The following is a 13266-nucleotide window of genomic DNA, read 5'->3' as shown; positions in this document are numbered from 1 at the left end:
AGAATAACTATTTTAGGCTGCGTGAGCCATACGGTCTCTAGGACCACAGCTGAGATAGACAATTTGTAAATGAATGGGCAGAGCGCAACACAACGACATTTTTGGACACCACAGTTTGCATTTCATGTAATTTTTACATGTGAAATATTATCTTTCTTTCTTTCTTGTTTTTTTTTTAACTTTAACCACTTAAGAGTGTACAATTCTTTTTCTCGGCTTGCAGTTCATCACAAACGGGAGGGGGGCCCTGACTTGGTCCTTGGGTGGTAGTTTGCTGACCCATGCTGGAGATAGTGAGCTCATATGGCTGGGCAGTCCCTTCACTCTGAAGAAATGGCTGTGTTTTTCATGATTCCTAGATTTCACATACACAATCTTCCACCATTTCCTTGTGTTTTCCACTGTTTTTTTATTTGAGGCGGAGTGGTGGTTCCAACATTTAATGTACCCCTAATTGTCAGAATCCAACATTCTTGATTATCTTTATGTCAAAAGTAACTAATTTTTATCTAAAATGATTCTTGAAGATTCTTTAAAAGGAACAGTTGAAAAGACAACTGTGACCCCCAGCTAGGATGTACTATTACACTTTAACACACCAGCTGCTTCAGAAATGAAGACCAGCACTCCAAGGATGATGGTCGTTGTAGGGGGGCCTCTCATGTGTTATTCGAGGGATGCCTTGCAACACCTTACTCCTTATTTAGAATCTCAAATCTGAATCATTACCTTAATAGGGCTTTTCAGTTATAAGTTACATTTGTGGCTCCTACCTCCCAAGGAGTTCAATTTTAGCTTTGCATTTTTTAACTTAATTACCTTTTCTGTTCCAATCTCCCAGTTTGCTTTCATCCATGTGTTATATATAATCACAAGCAAGGAAGACGTCTTTGATAATCCTGACTTATTTGATGGTCTGGTAATGCCACAGTTTCTTAGGCAGCTTAGAGCTCTTGCTTTTAAGGGCTAGCCCACATTCTCAGTCCAAGGCCGCTCCGCTGTCAACGATCCAATTACCTGAAACGTTTTTATTATCTGCAGGTTTTCTTAAAATTGCCTCTGCAGTGGGGGATTGCCAGATGTCACCCGGAACACACAAACAGCCCCACTACGGGCCCCTGTTCTGTAGAAAGATGCCCAGTCTTGCTTCTGAAGGTTGCTTTTTAAAACCAGAATGAAGGTTGCTTTTTAAAACCAGAATCATCTGGACTGCATTCTGTCTCTTCATTAAGATTAGACTATTCTCAGGAACAAGGGCTGGGAGAGGGCTGCATCTTTTTTGGTCGATAAGAGCCTTTCCTGTTATAATTGAGTCCTCGTGCTGGAATGAATGGTCTTCTCTTTGCAGGTTCAGTGTCTGTGGTCAGATATCAATCATTCGCTTCCCCGACACCGTCAAGCAGATGAATAAATACAAAGTTGTCCTGTCATCTCAAGACAAGGACAAGTCTTTGGTCACCGTGGAGACAGATGCTCATGGATCATTTTGTTTTAAAGCAAAACCAGGGACTTACAAAGTGCAGGTGCGTTGCATTGTTTTAAATTTAAAATGTTTTGAGAAAAAGCAGTGATTTTTAGAAGGGTTATTAGGTTGAATGGGGTTAGAGAAGGAGCATTCCAGTTTCCAACTTCTTGTTTCTAAGTCTTTACAATCCTGCACCAGTAGAGGAGAGTCAGATAGGCATCCAGCTAAAAAATGATGCCATCTGCCTCTCTTTTTTCCAGTCTTGATGTTTATTAGTATCAGGCTGCCAGTCACTCCTCTACCTTCAGGCTTCTGGCTGCTGTAGAATGTCGATGAGTCCAAGAGGACACCAAAAATGAACTCTACTAATGGCAGCTCAAAAATGGCCATAGTGCGTGGCTTCTGGGACCCCAGGCCAAAATGGAGCTTCCCATTTCCTGCTTTGCCTTGACTTCAAGATGGCTAGGCAGGGACCACGCGACTTATCCATTCAAGCAGGCCGAGAACGGGGAGACGGTCTGGCCTGTGGTCTCATCACCATGGTGAAGGCCCAAGCCACAGCTGGCCCAAGCAAGCAAGAGACAGGACAGAGCAGAGGTCAGCCCACCATGCCTTTCAGTGCAGTGGCCCTGCCCTTGGGGAGAGACTGTTTCCGTGGGCTCTCACCCATCAAATCAGCAGCTGCCCTTCCTCCCTGTGGAAGAGCAAATAACACAAAGGGAGAGGGCCGAGAAGGTTCCCTGTTAGACTCTGCTCTCCTCTAGGGCAAAGTGGGGTCCCTCCCTCTGTGGGAAACAGGGTAGGAGATTGCATTCTCCCTGCTTCCACAGAACAGCGTGGTGTGTGGGTTGACAGCTGCCTTCATTAGATGGTAGCTGGCTTCTTGCGAAGACGTCCACATTGACAAGTCTTTGGAAGCCCTTTCGGAAGCATGATGGACTTCTCCAAGGAAGGGCAGTGTCGTCTTTACTAGGGATGAAAGATTTGACCGCTGCTACCTTCACCTGTTCCTCCTCTTAGCCCATGAAAGGCACACAGAACAATAGGAGGAAGAAAATGACTTAATTCCACCAAAGTGTCATCCACATAGTGTTGACAGGTTCAGAGCTTATGCTACAAGTGATCCGAAGCTGGGAAAAGTGACTGGGATGTAGTATGGTTTCTAGTATGTAATTGAGGCATGTCCGCTTTGTGTGCCTGTGGGGAATAAGGCCAGATAGACTTTTGTTCATACACATGGGTCTGTTGAGGCTAATTTTTCATCTGGGTAGAACTGTGTTTACTTCACACAAGTTATTCGTGGATTTGTTGTGATTGTAAAATCGGCCTGGAAATGAAACTTTGGCCTTCAAAATCTCTTTAGCCTTGGTCCCAGATGAATGTTCTAGCGCCCTGTAGGTCAGGGGGAAGATCTCCCCGAATGCAGCCTCTAACGCTCCATCCACGTTTCCGCAGGTGATGGTTCCTGAGGCAGAAACCAGAGCAGGGCTGACGTTGAAACCCCAGACATTTCCTCTTACTGTGACCGACAGGCCAGTGATGGATGTGGCCTTTGTACAGTTCTTGGCATCAGTTTCTGGGAAAGTCTCTTGTTTGGGTAAGATATCACTGGAAAGTAAGAACACTTAGTTTCAAAGAAGTCAGCCGGTAGGAGTGGGATTTGGGAAACTTTTCCTTTTGCCTTTGTTGTTTGCTACTGATCACCTGCGTGCGAGGGAGGCTTCTTGGAGTCAAGTGGGTGCATGTTAGCTTGAAAGAAGCACTCCGTCCGCCTCTGGCCACTGCCTCTTAGGAGCTCAGCAGTAGCAAGAAGCTATTACATAGGGTTAGGATTCGAAACTGTGCTGAAGCCTTATGAGGGGTCACATGGGGCCCTCCCTTCTTTTCCCTGCAGACACCTGCGGTGACTTGCTGGTGACTCTACAGTCCCTGAGCCGCCAGGGTGAGAAGCGGAGCCTCCAGCTCTCCGGCAAGGTCAACACCATGACTTTCACCTTTGACAACGTGCTCCCTGGAAAATACAAAAGTAAGAATTGGAATGCAACATCCTGTGGTCCTCACACACTTCTTGTCTTTGTAAACTTTCTAAAACTCAGGTCTCAAATTGTATCACGACCATGTACCTTTCCTTGCTTTAAGTCGTCTTTGCCTCGTGACCTTGATGGCATTATTTAGCGTTGGACAAGCATGGAGGAGTCCAGGCCCTGAGCTGACCGCCACCTTGTCAGCACAGCCCACTGGCTGCTTCTGTTAAGGGAGGGTGCCCCGACGTATGGCATTTTATTTCTAAAGGCCAGAAAAAGGAGTGTGAAGTAGTTCCACTGATGTGTTCTACTAACTTAGCAGTACTGGTGCTGAGTACTGGCCATGGCAAGGTACTTGACCTCCCCGAAACTCAGTTTTCCCATCAGTAAAATAGACGTAATAGAACCTTTCTGTAGAATATAAGACTAAAAGAAGTAAAGTTTATAAAGCCCGTTGTGCAGAGAGCCAGCTAAGTAGTTGGTGCCCACAAATGTTACTTCCCTTTTCCTTGCCCTTCTTAAGAAGCCACTTCTTGCCTGTATTTCTGCTTTTTCAGAAATCAGCTTGGGGCTGCTGGCAGTGGATAGCTTATAAAACAGACTGCTTTTCTGGAATTATATTAATATTTTCTGTTATGGCAGAGCTTGGCAGACTACAAAAACTGCCTTTTTTATAAGCATAGTTTCCTTAGAATACAGCCTTGCCCATTTGTTTATGGATTCTCTATGGCTGCTCGTGTGTAACAGTGGCCAAGTCGAGTGGTTGAGGCTGACAAAGCATGTGGCCTGCAAAACTGAAAAGAGTTGCAGAAAAAGTTTGTGGATCCCTGAATACCTTACTTGCAGCCTGATCTTACAGGCCCCATTAGATTTCTTTCTTGATGTAATGGACATTGGTTCCAGTTTTTCTTTCTTTTTTTTTGAAATTTAGCCTTGCTCTGTCACCCAGGCCGGAGTGTGGTGGCGTGACCTTGGCTCACTGCAACCTCTCCGCCTTCTGGGTGCAGGAGATTCTCTTGCCTCAGCTTCCCGAGTAGCTGGGATTACAGGCATGCACCACCATGCCTGGATAACTTTTGTATTTTTAGTAGAGATGGGGTTTTGCTATGTTGGTCAGACTGGTCTTGAACTCCTGGTTTCAAGCCATCCAACTGCCTCGGCCTCCCAGAGTGCTGGGATTATAGGCGTGAGCCACCACGCTCGACTCCAGGTTTTCTTTAGCAGTAATTTATTCCAAATACTGCTAGTTATAAATATATGTATGTGTATATTTCTATCTTTATGTCTACATACACACCTGCTTTTTAAAATTAGTTAACTCATGATTGTTGTTTCTGGTGGCGTGCAGGGAGGTGGTGTGCTCCACGCCCACGTGTCCATTTTTGGTGTTTGCTTTTGCAGTAAGCATCATGCATGAGGATTGGTGCTGGAAGAACAAGAGCCTGGAGGTGGAAGTGCTGGAGGATGAGGTGTCTGCAGTTGAGTTCAGGCAGACGGGCTACATGCTGAGATGTTCCCTGTCTCACGCCATCACTCTGGTATGTACGGCTTATGGAGTCTCTTATTTGGAAAAACGCTCGCCTTGTGGATGTCAAGAAAGACTAACATCCCAGGCATATTGTAAACGTAGGCAAGTCAGATTTCCTTTTCTGCCTCTCCACTCGCCCACCTGTTACGCAACGCATAATCAGGAAGCATTTATACTCTCTCAGTGGAAGGACCCCTGTATTTAGGAGGTTTCCTTGTCCTGGCCATACGCTAAATCTGACTGGTGATTCGGGGTGGCCTTTGGTACAGTGCAGAGCACACTGGCTTTATATTATTAGGAATAATAGCTTTGGGTAAATTCATGTGCTGCTTCTCAGCCTCAGTTTTCACCGAAAATTGAGATCTTAATACCTACTTCTCAGGGTTATGGCAGGGCTTAAGTGAACCCTCTTAGGTATCAAAGTGTCCTTGGTGTACACCGCTCTGTACTGCCAAGTGAGTTTCTCTGATATATATATATATATATATATATATATTTTTTTTTTTTTTTTTTTTTTTTTTTTTTGAGATGGAGTCTTGCTCTGTTGCCCAGGCTGGAGTGCAGTGGCGCAATCTCGGCTCACTGAAACCTCCACCTCCCGGGTTCAAGCGATTCTCCTGCCTCAGCCTCCCGCGTAACTGGGACTAGAGGTGCGTGCCACCATGCCCAGCTAATTTTTTTTTTTTTTTTTTTTTGTATTTTTGTTAGAGACAGAGTTCCACCATGTTGGCCAGACTGGTCTTAAAACTCCTGACCTCAGGGGATCCACCCGTGTTGGCCTAGCAGAGTGCTAGGATTACAGGCGTGAGCCATTGTACCCCACCTTCTCTGGTGTATTTGTTCCAGCGCAGGGGAAGAAGCTGTAAACAGGATCTTAGCTTCTTGTTGACTGTGGTCTCTGTGGCCTGAAAGGCAGTGTGAAATGGGTTTCAGGAGCACCTCTGTAGATCCCTTCGTGAATTTCTATAATGTTTTGATGTCGAGCGGTGGCAGATGTCATCGTCAGGTCTTAGTTTCTCTGTAGAGAAACTAGAAGAATTGGAACTGGTGTTTCATGTGCCAGCTTACTCCTCTAACTGCTTAATTACAAAAACTCGACAGGTCGATTTGTTATAGGAGATCGATTAATATCCGGTTCATAATAAGTGATAGATATTTAGGAAACCTTTCCCTTCCAGCAGTGGAGTGGATTTCCAGCTCTCTTGTAATAAGATCCTTTTTTTTTTTTTGACACTTCTTAACCCCTTCTTTATCTCCTCCCACTGTCCCTTCACTCGCCGGGCCCCAGCCACAGTGGTCCTCTGTAGTCCCACACCAAGCTCACTCCCTCCTCGGGGCCTTTGCACATACTCTCCCCTCTGCCTGGAGTGCTGTGTCTTCTCCAGAAACACGTGTCGTTGGTTTTTCCTCCTCATTCAGGTGCAGCCCTATTGTTCAGGAGAGATGTGCCCTGGGACCAGCGAGCTAAAGACCCCTAGGCGGGGATTGTTCTTCTCTTGCTTTCCTGTTTATTTTCACAGCTTCATTACTGACCAGTTGAGATCACTAATTTATTTGTTGATGCGTTGATTTTGTCTTCCTGTATTAGAACATAAGCCATGTGAGAGCAGGAGCCATGGTCATGACTTCCAGGGCCCAGCCTTGTGTCTGTCACATAGCAGGTGCTCAATAAATATTAGTTGATTGAATGAAAAATAGCACACTTTTGTTGGAAGTTTTGGGAGGTTTTTAATTTTCCTGTGGCACCCAACTGCTCCAATAATTAATGGGCAAAACAGATGACTGGTTTGGAAAGAGAAATATTATTAATCATCTTGGTGTCTCCATCTCTCTTAGTAAGTCATTGTATTGGCTTTGCTCCCTTAGGAATTTTATCAGGATGGAAATGGGCGTGAGAATGTGGGGATTTATAACCTCTCCAAAGGAGTCAACCGATTCTGCCTGTCCAAGCCTGGTAAGTTTGGAAGGATTGATGTGCCATGAATTAGAAAAATGGAAAGGCACCAGAGGATGGTTTTGAAGGCATTTTTTTCTACCTTGGTTCTGTTTGCATCAAGCTTTCAATTTCTGTGTGTTCAACCTGCTCTTGTTTTTCTGTCTGTCTTGGGTTTGAGTTGGGTAGAGACCACTGGGCCCTTTCACCTCCAAAAATATACCATTGGCCAATGGCCTCTCTTTATAGTGCTGTTTTAAAATTTGAATCATTTCCCACTTTGCTTAAAATCTTTCAGTGGCTTCTCGCTCCTTCTCATTTTTTTTTCTCTTTTTTTTTTTGAGATGGAGTCTTGCTCTGTCACCCAGGCTGGAGTGTAGTGGCTCGATCTTGGCTCACTGCAGCCTCCGCCTCCTGGGTTCAAGCGATTCTCCTGCCTCAGCCTCTTGAGTAGCTGGGATTACAGGTGCCCGCCACCACATCCGGCTAATTTTTGTATTTTCAGTAGGGATGGGTTTCACCACATTGTCCAGGCTGGTCTCAAACTCCTGACCTAAAGTGATCCGCCCGCCTCAGCCTCCCAAAGTGCTGGGATTACAGGTGTGAGCTGCTGCACCCAACCCTCTCTCTCTTTTATAATGGCTTTTTTTGGAGGCAGAATTTGCATATCATAAAACTCACCTATTTAAGATGTACAATAAAATGATTTGTAGTAAATTTATCAAGTTGCACAACCATGGCCAGAATCCAGTTTTAGATTTGTTCATCACCCACAATGTAAGATCCTCTGTGGCCGTTGACAGTTAATCCCTGTTTCTAGCCATGGCCAGCCACTGATCTATTTTCTGTCCCCATGGATTGGCTTTTTTTGGACGTTTATCATACGATGCTGGTATTTTGTTTGGCTTCTTTTATTTAACATGTTTTTGAAGTTTATCTGTGTCATGGCACATATCAGTAGTTTGTTCTGTTACATTGCTGTGTAGTATTCTGGTGTGTGGTTATATCATATTTTGTGTATCCATTTATCAGTTGGTGGATATTTGAGTGGTTTCCAGTTTGACGCTGTTATGACTAATGTTACAGACATTCTTGTACAAGTCTTTGTGTCCGTATGTTTTCATTTTTCTTGTTTCGATACCTAGGAATGGAATTGCTGCATTGTGTAATAAATTTATGTTTAACCTTTTAAGAAACTGTCAAATTGTTTTCCACAGAGGCTGTGTCGTTTGATATTCCCACCAGCAATGCACGAGGGTTCCTGTTTCTTCACCTCCTTCGCCAACATTTGTTATTGTCTGTTTTATTATAGTCATCTTGGTAGATGTGAAGTCGTGTCTCATTGTGGTTTTGTTTTGCATTTTCCTAATGAATAATTCAGTGGCTCCTCCGTTTGGTTCCCAAGATAAAATACAAACTCCTTAACCTGATCTTAGCTCCTGTGTAACCCAGCCCTGTCTGCCACTGTCTCTACTCCAGCCACTCTGTCCTTCTGGGTGTCAGTTCGGCTGCCTTTGGCTACAAGTAACAAAATCCATACAGCAGTGCCATCGGCAAGTGGTAGTTTATTTGGCTCAATAAAGAAGTGTGGCAGTGCGTGGCTGCCAGCATGGGTTCAGCAGCTGGTAGATGTTAGGGGTGGTGTCTTTGTGATTCTTTAGGCCTTTCCCTTCTATTTTTTGCCTTGTATTTTCAAGATGGCTGTGGTTAGAAAACTTATGTTTAAAGGAGGAAGTCAAGGAGAGGGCAGGCAAACATTTCCTTGCGCCCCCTCCTCCAGTAAGCTACTTGTCTGTATTATTGGCCAGAACCGTGCCACATGGTTACTTCTAGCTGCAAGGGATGCTGGGACAGTTGGATGTGCTACCCGAGGCTGAGCGTGTTGCCACCCTCAACATAACCAGGGTTTGTTCTCAAGGCAGGAAGGATGCCTGTTGAGGAAACAATGAGCCAGCCTGTGAGGCAGATGCTGTTCTCTGTGGACATGTCCTCCTGCCCCTCCTAGCTGGGGCCTTCTTACCCATCAGTTCAGTATTGCTTCCCTGGGGAAGGATGGCCTCCAGGGCCACTTAGGCCTGCCTCCTACACTCTTGCTCTCAGCACTCACTTCTATCCCCTTCTTGCATGTGCGACAATTGATATGTTTGTGGCTGTCAAATGCTCCCCCTCTCTGTGGATGGTAAACTCCATGAAGACAGGGACCACTGCTCTGTCATTCCCCACTGTGTACCAGTACCTAGCATAATACCTGGCCAGGAAGAGGTGCTCTGTCGATATTTGTTGAATGAAAGACCAAACAAAACAAACAGAGAAACCTGATTTTTTTTTTTTTTTTTTTTTTTTTTTTTGATGGTAATTACTCTGGGGCTTGTTGAGTGCAATGAAAACAGCAGGGTGGTTTTAGCTAATTTCAGGTTTTTGTAGGAAGTGTGGCCAAAATATTGGTTAATGATGATTTGGGGGAAATACATTGTTATTCTTTGTATCTTCCTGAAATTGACTGTGTTCCTCTGGCAAGTGATGAAATGTACCCTTACTCGGAGTGTCCTCCCACACAGACTCACACTTTTCTGGGGCTTCCCTTACTCCTTACCTCCTTTTTAGGAATATTTATAGGAAGAAATTGAGGCTGTGGTTATCTCTTGGATCCTTAATAGAATCTTTTAAGTAGAAAATTATCCTCAGTCCAGTTTGCAGTAGAAACGTACTTTCTGTTCCTTCTCGTGCATGGATGGGTCCGTTCACTTGGTCTGTGCAGATTTAACTACTGTGAGTTGTTACCTTATGGAAAATGAAAATCATGCGCCTGTGATCGGGCCATTGCATGGATCAGGTCATTGGTAAGACGCCTTCATAGGCAGTGAAAACGATGCCTGCCCAGTATTTCTGATCCCATTATTGCAGATCTGCGATACGTTTGAGTTTTCACATGCAAAGAGCTGCCACTCGATTTCAGATGTCGGAATTGCTCAGTGTAATAGATGCCATTCTCTGAAAATTACTTTCGATTTCCCGTCTGTAGGTGTGTACAAAGTGACCCCTCGCTCCTGCCACCGGTTTGAGCAAGCGTTCTACACCTATGACACGTAAGCCTGGGAATTGAATGCTTTGTGGTGTTTGTATACATTCTGTGGAGGATTCTTCATTTACTTCAGAGAACAAAAGGAGTTTTTCTGGTTTTTTTTCTGAAAGAGGCAAGGTTAGGCCTTCAACAGCATTTCTAGATAAGGATTTTAAGACACTTGGATTAGTTACTGAGGAACCGGAGACAGGATCCCTTTCCCAAGAATTCTGTAACCCCAGGATAGAGGGCTGTGTTTTTGAAGTGCCTTAAATAGAAGCTTTGTCAAATCTCCCAGCCCTCACCGATGGGCATCTGTCAAGTTCAAGTCTGCCATTTTTGTATTTTTACAGACGTGTGTGGGTTTCACTGGGAATTGGAAGCATAAAGTTGTGGAGTGGAGAATTAGTTTACTCTTTAGAATACTTCTCTGGATCTCCAGAGTTATTTTACCCCAGACTAAGAGCAATTTTCTGTAGTATATTTAGGGTGAAGAAGGATGCCCAAAAAGGGTATTGCTGATGATCTTCTGAGAATGAGTAGGTTCTAGTGTTTCCTCTCCTTTGATTTGTAGGTCTTCACCTAGTATCTTGACATTGACAGCCATTCGCCACCATGTCCTTGGAACTATCACCACCGACAAAATGATGGATGTCACTGTGACTATCAAGTAAGACGAGCGTTCTGCGGTGGGCCGAGAGTGGTGGGAGAGGGTGTGGATGAGGCCTGGGGAGTCTCTAATAGGCTCTCTGGAAATTAGTTTTGATTTCTTATCTCTAGATGTATATACAAATGGCCTTCCCTCTCTTATAGGACATTGCCGTCAATTCCCAGCAGCCTTGATCCTTTCCTTTTCTGATCAGAAATTACCTGTGGGTGAGGAAGAGCGTTGCGACAGCTTGTTTCAGTGTCTTCAATTTCTGTTTGAACTCTTTGTACTTCTCATCTTTGCTAAGGAAAAAAAAATCTCTGGGGTTTGTGCATTGTATTTCAAGTGTTTTAGCAAATTCAAATTGCCTATTTTTCTTTAGACTTTTGCTTGAAGGCTTGGGAAATAGAGATGGCACCTGGTATAAGAGAAGGGTTGCGAGAGAGGAAGTATTTGAAAGGCAAGTCCGTCACCGAAGGTCACGTTGATGTGAATGTCACCTTTCAGGGAATTTTTGCAGTGTGGTGAGGTACCTGTGACGCCCCAATTTTCTTGAGAAATTGAAAGAGTTTTGGCAACATGACCGTCTTTGTCAAGTAGAATGGGAATCGCAGTCCCTGTCTCCCTCCTGCCCCTGGTTGAAGTCACCTTTCCAGCTATGTTTCCATCTTTCTGTCCACCATCTGTTCATCCATCATCCCTGCAGAGTACATGATGACTGAATAACTGGGAGTCTTCAGTGTTTAGGCACTGGGCTTATGAGGCCACAGCCCCTACACTTATGGGATTGACAGTCTCATGGGGGGAACAGTGGTCAGATACTCACATGCAGAACCGTAAAATGACACCTGTTCTGAGTGCTTTGAGCTTGACCTTGGGGGCATGCAGGACAGGTAGGCTGCGGGGGGCCAGGCCATGTTAAGGTCCATAGTCTTTGTCCCGTGATGCAATTGACGTGTTTTACATAGAGGAATGACATTTTTCTTCCTGAAAGGTCCCCCTATTGGCCGAGTGGAGAACAGACAGAAGAGGCCTGAGAGTGGGAGGTGGTGGAGGCAGGGGGAGGCAATGGGGGCCCCAGACTAGTGGCTGCGGAGATGGAGAGCGACGGACTGGTCGGAGAGTCGTTGAGGGACTGAGTTGATGAGACATGGCACTAAAGTGACCACTGGGTTAGGGCGGGAGAAATGTCAGGGCTGGCCCTGGTTTCTGGTGATGGGGAGCCAGGTTTTTAGCTGGGGGTGGATTTGCTGAAGGTCTGTTGCTGTCTTTTACTATCATTTACTGTCTCCCTGCTTGGAAAGTATGAATTACTGATAGGACTAGCAATCTACCTTCTTACCAGTAGTAACTGCATATTACCTCCTTTCAGCTTGATTACATTCATTTTTGTAACTTCACAAGGGTGTTTGTGTTGCTTGCTTGTGCCGGAGGTTGTATGGAATGCATCTTCCAGCTAGACAGAGCCACTCGGATTCCCCCTGGGGATCTTGTACTTAGCAGACCCAAAACCCGACTGCTGACAGTTGCCCTCCATGAGCCCCTCTGTGGTCTTTTCTGATTCAGATATGGCAGCTCCCGCTTTCTCCTTGTTTCTTGATTCTTATTTCCCTTGAACCCTAGGCCCAGCCAATTCCCCAACAAAGCCTTGGCTTTACAATCAAAATACACCCGTCATCTAGTCCCTTTTTACCACTTGGCCCTCAGCCTTGGTCTGACCCCCCTCTGGGGTCACTGCAGCAGCTTCCCAGCTGGCCTTCCCTTCTTACCACATGGCCCTCAGCCCTGGTCTGACCCCCTCCGGGATCATTGTAGCAGCTTCCCAGCTGGCCTTCGCTTCTTACCACATGGCCCTCAGCCCTAGTCTGACCCCCTCTGGGATCATTGCAGCAGCTTCCCAGCTGGCCTTCCCTTCTTACCACGTGGCCCTCAGCCCTGGTCTTACCCCCCTCTGGGATCACTGCAGCAGCTTCTCAGCTGGCCTTCCTGTTTCCGCCATTGCTTTGTGTGTTTTCCATGAAGCAGCGAATGATTTCTTTTATCATACCATTCCTCGACTGAAAACTCCAGTGGCTCCAGGTCGGCACCAAGCCTGTGAAGCCTCAGTCTGACATCTGCTGCCCCTTGGACCTCTCTGACGGATATGACTCTTCCATGGGCCCCTGTGCCCCAGGCTGGACTGGTGTTGCCATTGCTTGAACATCTGAGTGAGCTTTCTCTCCAAGGACTTTGCACTTGGCACCGCTTTGCCCAAGCTACTGTTTACCCAGAGAGCTGCGTGGCGCATTCTCTCCCTTCCTTCAGACCTTTGCTCAATGTCACCTTATCAGAAAGGCCTTGACTGTCCCTTTAATGTAAAACAGTGCTCCGGGCTCTCCGTCTTCCCACACTGCTTTATTTTCCTTTATTGCACTTTTCCTCTGGTATTATTTTTCTCTTTATTTTCAGCCCCTTCCCACTGAAATGTGGATTCCACAGGGGTAGGAAGTGTGGTCTGTTTTGTTGATGCTGTATCCTTGGTGCCTAGTTCTCTATCAGAGCAGTTCTCAGTGAAGGTAGAATGGAGGAACAGAGGATGGTGGCGTGGAGAAAACTCCATGTCCTAC

The 13266-nt window shown here is 45.5% G+C and overlaps 1 protein-coding gene across 3 annotated transcripts in view; it reads left to right on the top strand.

Moving 5' to 3' along the window:
- The window catches only part of LOC454345 (BOS complex subunit NOMO1), a 63888-nt gene that overhangs the window by 28782 nt on the left and 21840 nt on the right, over window positions 1–13266 (top strand). For all 3 annotated transcript variants that reach the window (XM_054668243.2, XM_054668240.2, XM_054668241.1), the window contains exons 12-18: window positions 1349–1523; window positions 2921–3062; window positions 3360–3491; window positions 4891–5027; window positions 6884–6971; window positions 9973–10036; window positions 10586–10681. In XM_054668243.2, the coding sequence (XP_054524218.1) occupies window positions 1349–1523; window positions 2921–3062; window positions 3360–3491; window positions 4891–5027; window positions 6884–6971; window positions 9973–10036; window positions 10586–10681 (834 nt within the window). The remainder of the gene's footprint in view (window positions 1–1348; window positions 1524–2920; window positions 3063–3359; window positions 3492–4890; window positions 5028–6883; window positions 6972–9972; window positions 10037–10585; window positions 10682–13266) is intronic.

Source organism: Pan troglodytes, chromosome 18 (assembly GCF_028858775.2).
Source record: "Pan troglodytes isolate AG18354 chromosome 18, NHGRI_mPanTro3-v2.0_pri, whole genome shotgun sequence".
Lineage (NCBI taxonomy): Eukaryota > Metazoa > Chordata > Mammalia > Primates > Hominidae > Pan > Pan troglodytes.
This window is presented reverse-complemented; position numbering and strand designations above follow the sequence as displayed.